This window comes from Camelina sativa, chromosome 17 (genome assembly GCF_000633955.1).
Source record: "Camelina sativa cultivar DH55 chromosome 17, Cs, whole genome shotgun sequence".
Taxonomy (NCBI): Eukaryota; Viridiplantae; Streptophyta; class Magnoliopsida; order Brassicales; family Brassicaceae; genus Camelina; species Camelina sativa.
The window spans coordinates 32,922,588-32,941,357 of NC_025701.1; the positions used below are offsets into that span (position 1 = coordinate 32,922,588).

Consider the following 18,770-nt stretch of genomic DNA (forward strand, 5'->3'; position numbering starts at 1 on the left):
TTAGATTATGCTAATTGTTAATTGAAGTAGTTGACACATCAATCAGCAAAACCAAACAAAAGTTGAACACGCAATTACTGTCTTCATCATCTTCATAACAAATATATCCCACATGTAACATGTTCAATCTAGTTTACACAATCTTCTAATGATCTTATCGAATGCAACATCATCATATTGGACAAACAAACTGGCTTCTAATAAAATATAGAAGGGAAGGATGAGTGGAAAAGAGAAATAAATTGTGTAGAGTTATAATGATCTTGTAACTCACATATCATATCTGTTCTGGTACTGCAACATCAATCATCTTTGTATACGCAAGTCAGGATCTAGGTTATTATGATGAACTGATGTTTACTTGACATAATGAATTTGAATGTTAATTTATTTATCTTTAGCTAGACGTGGATAAATTGTGTTGCATCTCTTCTCCAGCAATACGTGCCTAATTGTTTTTACACAAAGATGTAACGCTAGTATCGTGGGGATGAATGGTCATGATGTGGGGGTGCCCTTAGATTTTATAAAGCATTACTTTACTATCCATCCTGTCCTATGTGGGACATTCAAAAAGCTAATGTGAATTATGCGTTTTGTGTAACCGCAAAACATTTGTAGTCATGAGCTGGATAGACCAATGTGTCTTTTTGGCAATGTAGATATATCTGGTAAAAAAAGAATAGCATTTTATATTGAATCTTTGAATGGTATGAGTCACTTTCTTTGCATTTGGAGTGTGAAACACTTGCCTGTGAGTTTACAGACTCGGTAGTATGGCCACAGACCTTATGAAGTCCAGTTCCAGTGAGTGTTCAAAACATAGATAAGCTTTAAAGCTAACTCTATCTCATCATCTTCTTGAATTACATAGCAAAATTAACAAGCAGCTTATGCTATAATTTTGCACAAACCAAAACTAATTTATTATTATTATTTTTTTTAACCGCTTTAACATTTGCATTTCGAGAAATAGAAATATAGAGAAAGAAGAAAACTCTTCTTGATTTGTCTTGATTCCATCCAAATATGTTGCAAAGGCTGGCCAATCGCAAAATTACATTTTTATACGAAAACAAAACAAAACATTCTGAAATTTGAAGTTTGAAAACAAAATTACATTTTTATTTTTAAAAAACGAAAAAAATATCTGAAATTTGAAGCAAAAGTTACCAGAGCAGAGCAGAGCAGGTTTGGTTTTATTATCCGACGGCGAGAAGAGAGAAAGATAAATACAATAAGTGAAAAAGGTCCCAACTTGTGTGTCTCTCTTTCTCCAACTACCCTTTCGTGCTTAGCTGTCCACTCTCTCTCTCTCTCTTCTTTGCCGATGAAATCTTCTTCTTCATCATCTTCCGTATCCTCCTCTATCTTCATGCCCTAATTTTCATCTTCGATTGATTCCGTTAAAAATCTCACCTTTTTCAAATTCAGATTCCTTTTGGTGATATGCCTACTTGGTGGGGAAGAAAGTCCTGCAAGAACAACAACAACAACAACAATAGCAGAGGAATCTCCACAGACAGAGATATCAAAAGCTGTGGTGTTGTTGTTGTTGTTGATCCTCCTCTCACTCCCACTCGTGCTGCTACACCTCGTTGCAGTCGTGAATTCGCCAACGGAGCTTCTTCTTCTTCTGCCTTCTCTGGTTTCGACTCTGATTCTACAGAGAAGAGAGGTCATCCTTTACCACGTCCTCTTCTCTCTCCTGTTTCCATCCATCAAGATCATGTGAGTGGATCCACTTCTGGATCTACCTCTGTTTCTAGCGTTAGCTCCTCTGGATCAGCTGAAGATCAGAGTCAACTTGTTGTCTCTAGGTTTGCTTTTTTTTTTTTCTTCTTCCCCCTTTCTTTATTTAGGACATAGTGATCTTAACTAACTCCATTGGATTGCTTGTACGGATCAAGAACCTCTTAAAGCAATTAAAGATTACGTTTTTATTGCTGTTTGGATATATAGCAGAGGTCATTGTGATGTGAAATTGAACGAGAGAGTTTCTCCAAAGCTAGTAACTGCTAGGCCTACGTCTCCGTTGCATCAGCGATTGGCTGGAGTTGTGAGTCTAGAGTCTTCTTCTACAGGGAGGAATGATGATGGAAGGTCCTCCTCCTCTGAGTGTCACCCTTTGCCTCGACCTCCTACTTCTCCTACAAGCCCTTCTGCTGTTCATGGTTCCAGGATTGGAGGAGGTTACGAGACGCCATCTCCTTCGGGGTTTTCCAAGTGGAAAAAAGGGAAATTTTTGGGGAGTGGCACCTTTGGCCAAGTCTATCAAGGGTTCAACAGGTGAGAGACTCAGATTTTTTCTACTCTGATTCGCTTAAAGAAATGTCAATAGTTTCAGAAATCTTATCAAGTGAGCGAGTTGGTTTAATTTCTAGGTGACTGGAGTTAGTTAGCTAACCTTGGTTTTAAGCAAAACCTTCCCACTTCTCTAGATCATGTAATGTGCGATGTTCAGATAGATAGGGCGTTTGATGCTAGCTTTCTCCGTAGGTGGAAACTATATTTGCATCTTGTGGATCCGGAGGCCATTACTATTGATATCTAGGTTAGTAGCTCTCTTAAACAAGTATCCAGAGATGATGTTACATGTGATGGGCTTGAGTACATCCGTATATGTTATGGCTCCTGCGAGGGTTTTACCTGTGATATGCTGTTGAGTTATGTTGTCTGATGGTTCATGTCTGCATTTCTCGATCAAAAATTTTAGGTTAACTTCACCTGCTATCGAGATAAAGGCAATAGAAAGCAAAAGTTTCTATTAGGCCAGCTCCTTACATTATAACTTTGTAGCGTCCTCCTTTTTAAATTGGTTGTTTCCATCGCATAATGTTTTCGCCAATCTTACAGTGAGAAAGGAAAGATGTGTGCTATTAAAGAGGTCAAGGTGATTTCTGACGACCAAACGTCAAAAGAATGTCTGAAGCAACTAAATCAGGTTTGTCTAGTTCGCCTCATCTTTTGTATATGTCAAAATCTGATTACTTGTAGCTTATTTAACGAAATTGTGAAATACTCTACTATTTTTCACACCTCTAACCACACTATTCTATTTGCAGGAGATAAATTTGCTTAGCCAGCTTTGTCATCCGAATATTGTCCAGTATTACGGAAGTGAACTGGTATGTGTCAATATTTGTGAGCTTCAGGAAAGAAGAGATCATATAATGCTTTGTTGAGTTTGGGCAGCTTAATATTGTTGTTATATAGAAACCTATATTGAAGCCTGGCCTGGACATTGTTATGCTTGTAGAGTGAAGAAACCTTGTCCGTCTACTTGGAGTATATGTCCGGTGGTTCAATCCATAAACTACTTAAGGAGTATGGTTCTTTCACTGAACCTGTTATCCAAAACTACACGCGGCAGATTCTCGCGGGGCTTGCCTATCTACATGGACGAAATACAGTACATAGGTATTCAAAATGACATCTTAAAGGTTGAATGGAATTCAATTTTGTCCCTTCTTGGACGTTAATAAAGAGTGATTCTGTTCTAATAGGGACATCAAAGGAGCAAATATATTAGTGGATCCGAATGGTGAAATCAAGTTGGCAGACTTTGGGATGGCCAAACATGTAAGTATATCTATGTACTCCATAACCAAAATATGAATATAGAACGTCATCGATGGGCAACAGAAGATATCAATTGTTTTATCTCCTTTATATTATGTAGTTCTTGAAATTTATGCTTACAGAAGCTCTAATAGCCATTTATTTTTGCAACAGGTAACAGCGTTTTCTACTATGCTTTCTTTCAAAGGGAGTCCTTACTGGATGGCACCCGAGGTACTGTAGTTCCACTATTCTTAACTTTAACTTTTCTCTGGCAAATGGTGTGGAAAGGCATTATGTCGTTGCCGCTGAGAGATAATCACATCATGCTTTCGTTCTTTCCCAGGTTGTGATGAGTCAAAATGGCTACACTCATGCAGTCGATGTCTGGAGTTTGGGTTGTACTATTCTCGAAATGGCAACATCAAAGCCACCTTGGAGCCAGTTTGAAGGGGTATATGATACTGAAGATTGGGCATAATCTTTTGTGCACTCTTCTTTTTATTATTCTGAACTTTTTTTTCTAAATATTCTTACCAGGTTGCTGCGATTTTCAAAATCGGAAACAGCAAAGACACCCCAGAAATACCTGAGCACCTTTCAAATGATGCAAAGAATTTTATAAGGCTTTGTCTGCAACGAAATCCATCAGTACGTCCTACAGCTTCTCAGCTTCTAGACCACCCTTTTCTACGTGTACACACAACAAGAGTGGCTAATATTAGCATGCCGAAAGATGCCGCCCCACGCTCCTTTGATGGAAGCTTCTCACTGGTATGTGTATAATGCATATGTTGAGCTTAATCAATTTAATTTCCTACCATCACAAGTTAAAACTTGACTTTCTTCTTGAGCAGCCTACAAGGGAATCCTATCCAGGGAGACTGAGCCATGATAATTACCAAAGACAGCCATTGTCTAGAGCTATAAAGAGTCCGAGGTAAAGGGTTTGTAGCTCAATCTATTTGATGCTTGTTCGTGTCAACTAATCTCGTATTTGGTTGTTGCAGCAGAGAAAACGTAAGAGCCATCACATCATTGCCAGTATCTCCATGTTCAAGTCCTTTACGCCAACTTGGGCCAGCATACAAAAGTTGTTTCCTGTCACCTCCTCATCCGTCTTACGCATTTCCTGGGCTCGACAGTGGGTACAACCTAGCAGAGTTTGCTTCAAGCCCTTTCAGGATGAAGAAAGACACAATGATAGAACCATCTAGTTTCAGGGGTCAAACACCGAATACACCCTTGAGATCAAGACTGGTGTAAAGATCGAGAGCCTGGGAGTCAAATACCATAAACAAGGCCCAAGGAACATGTATAAAACACAGTGTCTCCCCCTGGTTTTGGCCTTCTCCTTCTCTAGACCCTGGGAAATGCGAAGTTATGATACCATAGTTGTGTGTGTTGGGGTATCTACTAGAAGTGGAGATTTTTGGAACAAGAAGGAGAAATTAGGGGGAAAGAGAGGTGTAAAGAGAAACACGAAATGAATACAAAGTTTATAGAGTGAGAAGTAAAGATAGTAAGTTGTGTTGTTTATAAAAAAGATGATAATTCAACCATTTGTTTTCAACTTACAGTGTGAATATACTTTTCAGAAAGAAAAAAAAAAGTCATTAATTTGAATTAATCATGTTTATTTTCTGTTAAAACATGAGTAGTTTAGGTTTGAACATAGTTGAGGAGTTTGTCGAATTTCAAGTTCCCACTATGAAAGAGATGGTAAGTTCATCTCTATCTAACGCTGAGTCATTGTTTCATCGGATTTAAAAGCTCATGTTGATTGAGAAGTAGTTGACACATCAATCAACAGGCAAGTACTGTCTTATCCATAACAAATTCCACATGTTCAATCTAATTTACACAAGTTTTCTTATTATCTTATCTTAACACGGAAGCAAGTCTCATTGGACCAACACATCCATGGACAAACTAATCTAAAGATCCCACTGAGAAAGATAGCAAGCTCGTCTCTCTCATGCTGAGTCATTGTTTAATATGATTAAGGGTTTTTAGCAGTTATCGACACGTAGCAGCAGAACATGGATGAGTTGTTAGAAAAGCTCATTTAGATTATGTTAATTGAAGTAGTTAGACAAATCAAATCAGCAAACCAAACAAAAGTTGAACACGCAAATACTGTCTTCATCTTCATAGCAAATTCCATATGTTCAATCTAATTTACACAATCTTATCTTAACCGGAAGCAAGTTTTGTATAATGAAGATAAAATTACGTGACAAACACACACTCCTGAACAAACTACTGTCAAGAGTTTTATTGGCTTCTGGTAAATATAGAATGAAGGAATAGACGAAAGAGAGTAACAAACTGAGTAGCGTTTTAGTTGACTTGAGAAGGCACATCTTGTAGTCCACATACCATATTTGCTGGTACTGCAACATCAATCATCTTTGGATACGCCAGATTCAGATCTGTGAGAGCCAAAATCGCGGTTATGTATGAGCTGAGGAAATACTTGAGTATACTACCAAGTGGAAAAGACTTACTTGACATAATAGATTTGAATGTTTCTTTATCTTTAGTTAAACGTGGGTTGTGTTGCATCTCTTCTCCAACTGTACTTACCTGAATATTAACAGAAAGATGTATAAGCAATTGTGTGGATGAATTGCATTTTCATTAAACAAGCCAATGTGAATAAATTTGCATAGAGCATTACCTCGAAACCTTTGTAGTCGTGAGCTGGATAGATCAATGTGTCTTTTGGCAATGTAAATATCTGGTACAAACATCAACAAAAGCCGTTTTATATAAAAGTCATAGAGCTGATCCGAGCTTTACCTGTGGAGTCATAAGAAAGTTTGAAAACACTTGCCTGAGAGTGTACAGACTCATAGAGCTGATCCGAGCTTCCTCCCTGCAATAGCATAGTAAGGTTAGACCAATGTCCCATTACAAAAAAAATAATCTTTTGCATCCACATTGCTGTTTTTGGTTCCTCATAACAAAATTTCCTCTATTTATTGTACCTGAAAGTCAGTCCTTCCACAACCCCGGATGAGTACAGCATCACCGGTAAAAGCCATTCTTGGTTGGGGCTGGTCAGCCTCTTCTCCAGTCACATATGTAACACATCCTGCAGTATGTCCAGGTGTAGCACGAGCCTACCACAAAGTTAAAAATTTGATTACTACTCTCTGGACTTTTATAGTTTCTCTCAAGGGTTTCAAACTTTGGTTTCATACCTCAAGGTATATATCACCGATAGATACTTTGTCACCGTGTTCGAGAAACATATCTGCTTTGGAACCACTTGCTTTCGAAATGACTGACTTCACACCCGGGAGCTTTGTCTGTGTGTAAAATCAAAACAAAGAGAGATGACTAAAACTTCAGATTTAAACCAAAAGCAGGGAAATGTAAACACAATAAAGAGAAACAGCAGACCTTAAGAAGTCCAGTTCCAGTGACATGATCAGCATGAACATGAGTGTTCATAGCATAGATAAGCTTTAATCCTAACTCATCTATCAGCTTCAAATCTCTATCAACAGTCTTGTCCACCGGATCAATCAACTGCTCATCATCACATAACACAACATCAATTCAACAAAATCAGACAAACAAAGAACATTCAAAAGTGGTGATCTTTTTCAATTCCAATTCAATCACACTCTTGATACACTACTAATCTGGATAAATCCAACAACCAAAACTAAATGATTCAAATACCAATTGATCCCAACAAAACAATCTGATCACATTCATCATGCATCAAATCTTTGGAAGGATGAGACACGAAACACCGAAAAAACCCAAAACCCATTTGGAAAAATCAAATCTTTGGAAAGGAAAACATACCAAAGCAGGCTTATCAGGATGAGAAACGTCGGCGAGAAGATAAGTAAAGGTGGAAGATTCTTTCTCAAAGAGTTGGCGAAAGAGAAGCTTCGAGGAGGAGGAGGAGGATGAAGAAGAAGAACCCATCACCACTGATCGGAGAAATGTTGGAGGAGGACGGAGGAGACGAGACCTAGAAGTAATGAGAGATTTGGGTTGGAGAAGTAGAGGAAGTTGTCGGAGACGTGAAAAATGTGTCATCACCATTGTTTATAATATCAAAGACGCAACGTAAGTGATGTGCGTCTATGTCAACACCCCTCTTCTCGGAACATACGTTGTTGGGTGGGACCAACGATGGATCACAACTGATTTTTTTTTTTATCAGATAAGATTAAAAAAAGTAATTCATCTGAACAACAGAACAACAAAAAAAAAAAAGTTATCGGAGATTCTCTGTCTTGTCTGTTGTAATCAATGTTCAATAAAGCGCTAGGCGATATGTGGACGGTGACCCAGCGCCTAAAACCTAGAACGACTAGTCGGAGTTTAAACGTTTTTAGGCGGTTTAGGCGGTTTAGGCGTTTACATTAAAAAATGTTATATATATGATATTATATACAAAATTATGTAAAACATATGTTAGAATAAATAAAAGTAATAAATTATAAACCAAAATTAGTTAAAAATACATTTATTTAATTTAAATTAATAACATATGAACATTTATAAATATGTATATGAATATAAAACTTAAAATTTTAAATATATTTAGTTAAAAATAAAAATATATATTAAAATAATATTATGTAATTTTTATGCGGTCTAAACGGTCGTCTAGGCGTCTGCTGAGCGCCTAGCGCCTAGACGGCCGCCTAGACCGTTTTCTTTCTTGAACACTGGTTGTAACTATGAAGAAGAGCTTTCAAAGTTTTTTAGATGGACTTTTAAGTCTAAATTAATGGGCTAATAATGGGCCTAAACTTGTAGTGTTTTAAACGAAAGTGTTGCCGACACAATTTCATCAGGTTAGGAGGTCAATGGTCAACGACACAATTGAGATACTTAATGATAATAACATTTGGTTTTGACTTCATAAATGTAAAATCTAGGTAGCCAGGTTAGAAGAAAAGTTTAAAACTTGGAATGGTTTAAAGCTTAGTAATGACTTAACCAAATTAATAGCCAAGTGATTTTCCAACCATATGGGAAAGTAAGAAAATTTCGAATTTTGGTATTGGATTCGATTCGATTTGATTAAACAATGGGGGAACAGTCGTGAAGACGACATCGTTTGATCTCGGAACCAACAAAAGAGGAAGAAAATCTCAAAAGACTAGTCAACTTAAAGATTTGAGCTTTTTTTTTTTTTCTTTCTAGAACTTGAGAAAAACGGATAATTCCTAACTCACTCTCGTCGAATTACAAAACAATTGTGATTCCTTCCGCGTGATACAGTAGCTCTTGTCGTTTTTTTTAGCTTTTTCGATCTTTCTAAAACAGGAGAAAACACTTCAAAGTTCGAATCGATTCGGATAATATCTCCTTTTTCTGAGATGGATTTGATTAAAAAGACTTGATCTTTAGGATTTTTCTCTTCTGGGTTTCTTTTTGTTTTTGTGATCATTGAAAGGGTATACACGATGGAGTCTTCGTTAATTCATCATATCATCATTGTGTTGCTCTTACTCTGGTTTATCTCTTCGTTGAATCGATCCCACGCTTTTTTCTATTTCATCGCTCTCATTTATCTCTACTTGGTACTGTTTCTTCTCTGATGATGTTATTGATTTTTTTTTTTTTTTTCTGGATTTTTAGTGGAATGTGTAAAGATTGTTGCTTTGTTTTCTTGTTTGGGGGTTTCTTCAGGTTCATGAACGGTATGTGATGAGATTGAAGAGAACGTTGCAGTTTGAAGAGAGGAAGCAAGCTAATCAGAGAAGGGTAACTTTTATATGTCTTTATTTTGGGTACTCTACTCTTCTTTAGGTGGAAAGTTTCTATCTTTAAGTTCCTAGATTGTAGTTTGGTTGGGAAAGAGAGATCATTAGAGATTACCTTTTAACAAGATGTTGGAAACTATGACTTTGGTTGCTTTTTTCTCTCTCTGTTTTAAGCATTTGATCTTGTAATGGTTGAAATCGTACGATGAAGCTGCTAGATTTTAGCCCATTTTATGAACTGTCTTAAGGATGCTCCCTCTTCTGCTTTCGCCTGTGTATTTGTTGTCTGTGATAAACTTCATTTGGATTTGATTTGTTTATCCCAAGTTTTCCTTACCCTGCATGAAATTTTGTTTCTTTCGTTGTTCTTTGATGTGCGTCTCTCAGGTTCTATCTGACTCTGAATCTGTGCGGTGGATGAATTATGCTGTGGAGAAGATATGGCCTATCTGCATGGAACAGATTGCATCTCAAAAGATTCTGGGTCCAATCATACCTTGGTTCTTGGACAAGTATAGACCTTGGACAGCGGTACCCTTCTCTAACAAATATTTTTTTTTCTGGTTCTTGATTCCATATTGCTTTTCTATATCTTATAGTATTTCAACAGCTCTGTGAATGGCATTTTGGTTTTATTTGGAAATCACACCTCAGTTGTAAGAACTCAGTTTTTATTATTGACTGTCTTCCACGATGTATTTGCAGAAAAAAGCTGTGATACAGCATCTTTACATGGGAAGAAACCCGCCTCTGCTGACTGATATAAGGGTCCTTCGCCAATCTACGGGTGATGATCACTTGGTATAAATGCAATACCTCATAGAACATCATAATTTGTTCTCTTCCATTAATTATCTAGAGCAGAAGTAGAGCTTATACTGGAATTTTATACAGGTACTAGAACTTGGAATGAATTTTCTCGCAGCAGATGATATGAGTGCAATACTTGCTGTGAAATTAAGGAAACGGCTTGGTTTTGGGATGTGGACAAAACTGCATTTAACGGGGATGCACGTGGAAGGAAAGGTAGTGCAGCCGTTGCTTTATCTGGATGTGATCGTTTCCCCTTTGTAAACACACTTTTGCGCTTCTACTCTTAAAAGGTGTTGATTGGAGTGAAGTTCCTTCGTCGATGGCCTTTCTTGGGACGCTTACGTGTGTGTTTTGCTGAGCCTCCGTATTTCCAGATGACTGTTAAACCAATCTTCACTCACGGGCTTGATGTTGCTGTCCTTCCGGGCATCGCAGGATGGCTAGTAAGTACTCTACAAGACAGTTTTGAATTTCTTCTTCTTCACACTTTTGGTTTCACACTAAAAGTCACCCCTTTTTGTCATTTTTTAATCAGGATAAACTTCTTTCAATCGCATTTGAACAGACCCTTGTTCAGGTAAGAATGACGTTTGCTGGTTGTGATTTAAGCAATAAATGGCTCCGTCTAAAGATATTGGTTTACGGTTTCTCAATATTCCTTCAATTTGGTTGCAGCCAAATATGCTTGTTGTTGACATGGAGAAATTTGTTAGCCCAAAGTCAGGTAGTTATTGCAGCTAGTCCTTAGCTTCCATCTTATATATCTGTTTTCTTATTTCGTCACTTGTAACATTTTGTCTACACTCCTGCCACTTGAAATGACTGGTATCGCTCAAGCTTTCATTAACTTGCACTTTTTTTCCTTTGTTGGGCTCCAGAAAATTGGTTCTTTGTTGATGAGAAAGAACCAGTTGCACACGTCTTAGTTGAAGTCTTTGAAGCATCAGATGTTAAACCGTCTGATCTAAATGGTTAGTTTTGACATTTAATTACCACATCGACATGCATTAATTTTTTTTCCTTTCGGTTTGAAAAACTTGGATGTTTTGGTTTCAGGTTTTGCTGATCCTTATGTGAAAGGGAAACTTGGTTCTTACCGATTCAAAACCAAGATACAGAAGAAAACATTGTCCCCAAAATGGCATGAAGAGTTTAAGATACCAATCTTTACATGGGACTCTCCAAGTATACTCAACATTGAAGTTCGAGACAAAGACCGATTTGTGGATGATACCCTTGGGTTTGTTCCTGAACCTCAGATTCACTTCTCCAAACTAGTGTGAATATTAATGATTTATTGTTTTCGGGTTCCTGTTTTGTTGCAGTGAATGTTCAGTGAATATCGGAGAGTTTAGAGGCGGCCAAAGAAGCGATATGTGGTTGCCTCTTCAGAACATCAAAGTGGGAAGGCTGCATCTTGCTATAACTGTAATCGAGGACAATGGAAAGGTATAACTTTTCTCTGAACACACTACTGTCTTTTAAGATTAGTTTTATTGAATCCTTTTCATTCCTGAAAACAGTTGAGTGAAGATCCCTTCAAAAGAACGAATCTAAACAAGGAAGACATACAGACTTCTTTTGCTTCTGATACTGCAAACCAAAGCTCTTTCTCGTCAGACAGATCTCCAAGTGTTGTGGATAACTTTGAGCCAATTAACGTTGAAGGGCAAGAAGAGACTGCAATTTGGGTTCAAAAGCCAGGAGCTGAAGTCTCACAGATTTGGGAACCAAGAAAAGGCAAGAGTAGACGTCTTGATAACCAAATACAAAGAAATCCCAACGATGGATCTCCCAAAAATGAAAGCAGCAGCACTGACGAAAATCATGAGGGATCAAAGAATCCAATGAAGTCTGTTGGTAGAGGATTGAGAAAAATTGGGTCAGTGTTTCATAGGAATGGGAAAAAGGAAGAGTTTTTAATTGGAAGCATTGAAGAGGAGTCACAGACAGAGTCACCTCGGATCAATCTGAAGGCAATAAACCAAAAGGATGTTGGAGTTAACTTCATCGTTGAAGACAATTTATCAGGTCCACTTTCAGGAAAGAATTTAGAATGTGAGAGTTTGGATTCAGAGGAGAATTCAGGTAAAGGTCATATGAAGGATGTTGCAAAAAGCTTTCTAAAACAAGCTGAAAAGTCTGCTAAACAGTTCAAGCATGTGTTTTCACGTAAAGGATCCAAGAAAGTAAGAGATGGACAACAAGAAATCGTTCCTGAATCTGACTCTGGAACTGATTCTGACACTTCTGATGAAGATGATGATTCATTTACCTGTGTACAGAACCTGGCAACAGAAACAGGAACACCGAGAGCTCTTACACGCGATGGGAATATTGCGAGAACAGGAGATGATGATCATGCAGATTCCACAACATTAGGAAATACTAAGGAAGTTTCAAGTGGTGATATTGCGGAGAATTTGACAGATGTTGAAGCTAAAGAGGAGAAATTAGAGGGAGCAACAAAACCTGAAACTAGAGATATGGACGCCGCCATGAACATCAAAACCGAAGATGAGAAAGTAGAGACGCCTAAGAATACCGAAGAAGGGGGAGAAAAGGAATCATCATCAAACTAAAAATGTATATCTTTGTGCACATCAACAACGTTCATGTATCTGTTTACTGGTTTACTAAATTTGAAAACCTGCGAACCAAATGAAGTTCTCGAGCTTATATAAACCCTACTTTTTGTTTTCTTGAATTTTTATTTTTCTCTTTTGAACAATAGCTTGACTTGCAAGGGGTCTATCTCATGTCTCCTCGTCGATATTCAGAGTTTCCTTACACTTACCGTCTCTAATATGCATAAACCGAAAACCAAGAAAGTGTTTTGATGACAATTGTAAAATGAGTATACCCCAATGAAATGCCTGTGAGATCCAGATGAGTGGCTAGCAGGGACTAGGACTGCTCCGTCTCCCCATGATGTTCACATTTAACAAATGTGTTATGTGGTTACTAGGACTGCTCCGAAACCTTGTATGTCCCATGTTTAATATGCTAGCAGGGATTTTCGAAAACGTTGATCTGACTTGACATTATTGCATATGTTGATTAACCTATAAAATGTTTACATATCTCGCATGCACAAACTTAATTGAAAACATTTATATTTCATATATATATATATTGAAAAAGAACAACAACGAAATTTTAAAAAGACAAACAAAGCAAGGACGAACAATTACGTACGGTGATATAAGGCCACCACGAGCACGTACCTAAGAAACAGCTAATGATATTTTTTTGGTTTTAAACAAAAAATGATACTTGAGAAGAAGAAAGCCAAGTAACGCTAAGTAGATTACAGACTCTATAATTTTTCGATCCATAATTGTTCTTCCTTTATTGTTTTGATTCTCGAGCCTCCACTATTAATGTATCTAATATATATACACAGTAATGTTTGTGGAGGTTAGCTGTTTTCTGACTTTGTATTTGCAGTTTTTACTTGTTATATACACTAATGTAATACTAGTTGTTTCCTTGACTTTAATTTTATTTACTTTTTCTTTTATTTTTATTGTTAATTAATAATTTTAGGGGATAATTTAGTTTCGGTATACAAGAATATGTCAATTGTATACTAGTTTTATATGCACTTGTCTTGGCAAGCCAAGTTGCCTCAGTCTTTACTTTGAATATCTCTCTTTTTGAACTTTATAGAATGGAAGTGGTATACATATAACATACTATACAAACACCAGCAGAGCCCTCATGGATATAATGAAACTGTATTATCTCATAAGTGTGGTTATTGTTTATGGCTTTATGCAAACTGGAATTAAACTTATAAATAGTACTAATTAATTACAGAGAAAGACTCATTATTATTTTTGATATTTTTAACTAACGAAGAATTTACACTAAATAAATAAAAATGTTTGGTTAAAAAGAAAAACCAAAATAACAATATTTACATAAACAAAATTTAGAGAACAAAAAGTATCGCTGCAAAATTAATTTAACTTGCATTTAGGGACTGTGTTTTAAGTCGCAACTTGCAGTCGGCAATTCCATGTTTTTTTTTGTAGTGTTATGTTTTGCAAATTAAAATTGAAATGTCGATTAATACTACAATCTCTATTAATTATTTACATTTGATATTGAAAAATTGGCAAAGAAATATTTATGGCTGATGTGAAAAACATATTTTGTCAATTAACTTGGTGAAACTGTACAGAAAATTACTATATAAATAGAGATTTAAAAACCCTAAAAAAATTTCCCGGCTTTTTTATTTCTGTCTCTGCCTCTCATCCGTTGGAATCGCTAAATTGTCAACGGTGATGAGGTCGATTTCGAGAAACGTGTTAGTTTACAGACACAGCCTTTGTCTCAGATGTAATTGTACGCTTGCTCTCTCTAACCACGATCCCATCACCCCAAAAAATCCAAACTTTCTCGACACGAGGACGAGCACTGCTATTTTTCAATGTAATTCTCAGATTTCGAAGCTCGCTAGAAACGGGAATCTCCAAGAAGCTGAAGCTATTTTCAGACAGATGTCGCATAAAAGTATAGTCTCTTGGAATGCGATGATCTCTGCATACGCGGAGAATGGTAAGATGAGTAACGCATGGCAAGTGTTCGATGAAATGCCTGTGAGAGCTACAACTTCTTATAACGCGATGGTTACGGCTATGATTAAAAACAAGTGTGATTTGGGGAAATCCTTTGAATTGTTTTGTTGTATACCTGAGAAGAATGCTGTGTCTTACGCGGCGATGATTACTGGTTTTGTTCGGGCAGGGATGTTTGACAAGGCGGAGTCTTTGTATGCTGAGACACCTGTGAAGTTTCGTGATCCTGTTGCTTCGAATGTTTTGTTGAAAGGGTATCTGAGAGCAAGGAAGTGGAATGAGGCTGTTCGTGTTTTTCAGGGTATGGCGGTGAGAGAGGTGGTATCTTATAGCTCTATGGTTGATGGGTATTGCAAAATGGGGAGACTTGTTGATGCTAGAAGTCTTTTTGATAGAATGCCTGAGAGAAATGTGATTACTTGGACTGCTATGATTGATGGGTATTTTAAAGCTGGTCTTTTTGAAGATGGGTTTGGTCTGTTTTTAAGAATGAGACGGGAAGGGGATGTCAGTGTTAATTCTAACACTTTGGCTGTCATGTTTAAAGCTTGTCGTGATTTTGGCAGATATCGAGAAGGAAGTCAGATTCATGGGTTAGTTTCACGCATGCCTCTCGAGTTTGATCTGTTTCTAGGGAGTTCGATGATTTCAATGTACTCTAAGCTTGGTTATATGGGAGAGGCCAAAGCAGTGTTTGGCTTAATGAAAAATAAAGACACTGTTTCTTGGAATTCCTTGATCACTGGTCTTGTTCAGCGCGGAGAAATTTCTGAAGCTTATGAACATTTCGAGAAGATGCCAGATAAAGACTTGGTATCCTGGACAGGTATGATCATGGGATTTTCTAAAAAAGGAGAAATCTCTAAATGTGTAGAGTTGTTTAGAATGATGCCTGAGAAGGACGATGTGACATGGACTGCTATGATATCTGCATTTGTGAGCAATGGATATTATGAAGAGGCGCTTTGCTGGTTTCTTAAGATGCTCCAGAAAGAGGTTTCTCCAAATTCCTACACTTTCAGTAGTGTCCTCAGCGCAACTGCTAGTTTGGCGGATTTAATTGAAGGACTACAGATCCACGGTAGAGCTGTGAAGATGAACATGGCGAGTGACTTGTCAGTTCAGAATTCTTTGGTATCGATGTATTGCAAATGCGGGAACACAAGTGACGCTTACAAGATCTTCTTATGCATCAGTGAGCCTAATATTGTTTCTTATAACACAATGATCAGCGGGTTTTCCTATAACGGTTTCGGGAAGAAAGCTCTAGAGTTGTTTTCCATATTGGAAAGTACAGAAAAAGAGCCAAATGGTGTTACCTTTCTTGCTGTATTATCTGCTTGTGTTCATGTTGGATACGTAGACTTAGGATGGAAATACTTCAAATCAATGAAATTCTCGTACGGCATTGAACCCGGACCTGATCATTATGCATGCATGGTTGATCTCCTTGGCAGAAGTGGATTACTTGATGAAGCATATAACTTGATCTCTTCAATGCCTTGTGAGCCTCATTCCGGGGTTTGGGGCAGCTTGCTTGGTGCCAGCAAAACTTATTTACATGTCGATCTAGCAGAGCTTGCTGCTAAGAAACAAATCGAACTCGAGCCTGATAGTGCAACACCTTATGTCATATTGTCCCAGCTGTATTCAATTGTTGGGAAAAACGGAGACTGTGATCGGATAAGGAACATCAAGAAATCAAAAGGAATAAAGAAGGATCCTGGGTCTAGCTGGATCATCTTAAAGGGCCAAGTACATAATTTTCTTTCAGGAGATGAATCTCATCTGAATCTTGAAGAGATAGCTTTCACCCTGAAGATGATTGGAAAGGAAATGGAGTTGATTTGTGTCAGCCATTGAAGTAGTTTTCAGTGAAGCAACATGCAAGCACGTTGAGTTTTACTTCATCAAACAGAGAGCAAGAAGCTCACTGGGTCACCTTGTAAAACCGAATGTCTCTCAAGTTTGTTCTCCCACCACTAAACCAAAAGATGAACTGTGAGCTCCTGAATCCTCCTATGAATCAGTTCCTATGTTTTCGATTTAAATTTTGGCATATTCCACATATATGCATCTAATAATGGGTTTGAACTTCTCAGTAAAGTGGTGCAAGAGGTTTTGATCCATCTCTGAGCCAAGCTCTGTTATTGAGGTATGAGTTTTCTTCTTGGAGTTAATTACCAATTGTTTTTACTTCTTAATTAATAGTTATTATTTACTTCTTGGAGTTTATTATTTACGTTTTTGTTTTTTCTCTGGATAATTGTTTGTTAATTACTTAACTACATTATGTTTGTTGCCTAAACTCCTATAAATAGGGTTGTATTGGTTAAGAAAGAAAACGTGAATTTTTTAAAAGTTGAGACGATTCTTATTTTCTTATTGCAGAGAGAGAGAGAGAGAGAGATCCTGGAAGTTTATGGTATTATTGTGGTAGCCTGCGTTTTCACTGTTTTGATTGGTATAAACTTCTTATTATGTGATTGGTCGGGGAAGAAGAAGACATATAACTTGATCTATTCGATGGCTTGTGAGCCTCATTCTGGGGTCTCTGGGGCAGCTCGCTTGGTGCAAGCAAGGCTTATTTATAGCTGAGCTTGCTATTAATTAAGAAACTAACTTAAAAAACATTTACTTAGTATATTTTTATTATTTTCAAATTGGAAAAAGTATGTAACGTGAAAATTATGTGTTTGTAAGAATATCTCATGTGTAATTCTTAAATTATTTTTAAGATGGAGTTAATAATATAAGACCATTTCTTCAATTTCAAATGTCCATCATGTTCTTCACAACTCTTTACATATATACTAATTAAGAAGGTCAAACAGACTTCAAAACATTTATATAATTTACATACTACAAATTGGCAGCTAAAACGACGATTATGTCAAAAACATGCAATACAATCAAACCAAAGCCTTTTACAGGCAAATTGTTCGAATATTTCCAAGAGGTTCATTTTTTTAATACAAGTAGTCATCGTCCATATATATGTGTACTTCTAGATCTTGTTCTCTTCATAAAAAAAAAAAAACAAATCATAAATAAAATCAAGTTTCAAGAGAAAGGTCAATCGATGGGGGTGGTCATACTTACCGGGGCTGCAGCGCTTATCTTTGTTATGGTAATCTTAATCATATGGCTCATCGATTATTGCGACAAAGATAGGAGCGATGCATCGGGAAGTTAAAGCGGCCAATCTCGCAGTTGGACTGATCTTAACCGAGATATTGCTTATGTAACGGATATTGCAATAATGTTGGTCTTCATGTTGCGATGTATATAGTGTCTGATTGTTTATTTTGTTAAGAAACTTTTAACTATTGGATTTGTGATGTTATTATTTCTACTCCTCTGCATGGGATACTAATTTTTTTGGTTGTTGTAATTTAATTTATGGTTTATATATGTATAATGTATGCATCAATCTATACATGTTATTTGTATACTCCTTTAGTTTTGTGTTTAAATTGAATTTTAATAATCAAAAGACTAAAAAAAAGGTCAAGATTAAAATGATTTTTTTATCTTCATTCATTTGATTTTTTTTTTTGTGTGCACATTTTAGGTTTTGTTTTATGCGTCGATATATTTTGGTTTACAATGGGATAATATCATACTAGTTGTATAGAAAATAGATAATGATTTTTTTTCGTGCGAAAGGATAATGACTATAAATATAGTTTTACTGGTTAAGAAACAAAACGTGAACTATTAAAGTTTATTTATACGATTCTTGTTTCTTTATTGCATAAAGAGAGAGTGAGAAAGAGATCATGGAAACTTATTTTATTGTTTCCCTAGCCTGCTTTGGTGGTTTAATTATTATTGTTTTGACTGTTTTGTTGTTGTTAAGTTGTTTGGGGAAGAAGAAGACAGTCACTAATGGGCCTTCGCAGAAGCCAAAAAACCATAGAAATGTAACAACAAGCCATGATGGTGGTTGCTTCATGCTATATCCAGCGGCTGCGTCTCTCCCTACTGTCTCTGACTCCGGCCATCACGGTGGTTGTGATGGTGGGCATCATGGAGGAGGATGTGGTGGTGGCTGTGG

The 18,770-nt window shown here is 36.9% G+C and overlaps 4 protein-coding genes across 7 annotated transcripts; 3 read left to right on the plus strand and 1 right to left on the minus strand.

Moving 5' to 3' along the window:
- LOC104758708 (mitogen-activated protein kinase kinase kinase YODA) lies at positions 1,240–5,136 on the plus strand. Of its 4 annotated transcripts, none has more exons than XM_010481626.2 (11): positions 1,240–1,820; positions 1,963–2,289; positions 2,857–2,944; positions 3,066–3,128; positions 3,260–3,420; positions 3,507–3,582; positions 3,736–3,795; positions 3,908–4,015; positions 4,102–4,335; positions 4,419–4,501; positions 4,575–5,136. In XM_010481626.2, the coding sequence occupies exons 1-11, from the start codon at positions 1,450–1,452 to the stop codon at positions 4,825–4,827; spliced, it is 1,824 nt and encodes a 607-aa protein (XP_010479928.1). In that variant the 5' UTR covers positions 1,240–1,449; the 3' UTR covers positions 4,828–5,136. The 4 variants fall into 4 exon arrangements, with proteins under 4 accessions (XP_010479928.1, XP_010479926.1, XP_010479930.1 ...); XM_010481624.2 differs by having other exon boundaries at positions 1,242–1,820; positions 4,572–5,136; XM_010481628.2 differs by having other exon boundaries at positions 1,242–1,820; positions 1,966–2,289.
- On the minus strand, positions 5,684–7,684 carry LOC104758709 (persulfide dioxygenase ETHE1 homolog, mitochondrial-like). Its single transcript, XM_010481629.2, has 8 exons — positions 7,387–7,684; positions 6,973–7,101; positions 6,771–6,878; positions 6,555–6,689; positions 6,401–6,442; positions 6,245–6,304; positions 6,072–6,150; positions 5,684–5,996 (listed from the first exon to the last, which is right to left on the minus strand). The coding sequence occupies exons 1-8, from the start codon at positions 7,630–7,632 to the stop codon at positions 5,905–5,907; spliced, it is 891 nt and encodes a 296-aa protein (XP_010479931.1). The 5' UTR covers positions 7,633–7,684; the 3' UTR covers positions 5,684–5,904.
- On the plus strand, positions 8,708–12,828 carry LOC104758710 (C2 domain-containing protein At1g53590). The gene is made up of 12 exons (XM_010481630.2): positions 8,708–9,125; positions 9,235–9,309; positions 9,696–9,839; positions 10,014–10,109; positions 10,203–10,334; positions 10,412–10,564; positions 10,657–10,698; positions 10,797–10,845; positions 11,000–11,092; positions 11,178–11,361; positions 11,447–11,570; positions 11,645–12,828. The coding sequence occupies exons 1-12, from the start codon at positions 9,009–9,011 to the stop codon at positions 12,701–12,703; spliced, it is 2,268 nt and encodes a 755-aa protein (XP_010479932.1). The 5' UTR covers positions 8,708–9,008; the 3' UTR covers positions 12,704–12,828.
- On the plus strand, positions 14,369–17,456 carry LOC104758711 (pentatricopeptide repeat-containing protein At1g53600, mitochondrial-like). The gene is made up of 3 exons (XM_010481631.2): positions 14,369–16,711; positions 16,813–16,865; positions 17,102–17,456. Exon 1 carries the CDS (start codon positions 14,417–14,419, stop codon positions 16,571–16,573), a length of 2,157 nt encoding a protein of 718 aa, XP_010479933.1. The 5' UTR covers positions 14,369–14,416; the 3' UTR covers positions 16,574–16,711; positions 16,813–16,865; positions 17,102–17,456.

Coding starts and splice junctions, on each gene's coding strand:
- LOC104758708 (XM_010481624.2), top strand. CDS start 1,450: ATGCCTACTTGGTGGGGAAGAAAGTCCTGCAAGAACAACAACAACAAC. Junction 3,583..3,735: donor ACTTTGGGATGGCCAAACAT/GTAAGTATATCT, acceptor TTTTTGCAACAG/GTAACAGCGTTTTCTACTAT. Junction 4,016..4,101: donor CTTGGAGCCAGTTTGAAGGG/GTATATGATACT, acceptor TATTCTTACCAG/GTTGCTGCGATTTTCAAAAT.
- LOC104758709 (XM_010481629.2), bottom strand. CDS start 7,632: ATGGTGATGACACATTTTTCACGTCTCCGACAACTTCCTCTACTTCTC. Junction 6,879..6,972: donor CTGGAACTGGACTTCTTAAG/GTCTGCTGTTTC, acceptor TTTTACACACAG/ACAAAGCTCCCGGGTGTGAA. Junction 6,305..6,400: donor ATGAGTCTGTACACTCTCAG/GCAAGTGTTTTC, acceptor TGTTTGTACCAG/ATATTTACATTGCCAAAAGA.
- LOC104758710 (XM_010481630.2), top strand. CDS start 9,009: ATGGAGTCTTCGTTAATTCATCATATCATCATTGTGTTGCTCTTACTC. Junction 9,310..9,695: donor AGCAAGCTAATCAGAGAAGG/GTAACTTTTATA, acceptor TGCGTCTCTCAG/GTTCTATCTGACTCTGAATC. Junction 10,335..10,411: donor GGATGCACGTGGAAGGAAAG/GTAGTGCAGCCG, acceptor TACTCTTAAAAG/GTGTTGATTGGAGTGAAGTT.
- LOC104758711 (XM_010481631.2), top strand. CDS start 14,417: ATGAGGTCGATTTCGAGAAACGTGTTAGTTTACAGACACAGCCTTTGT.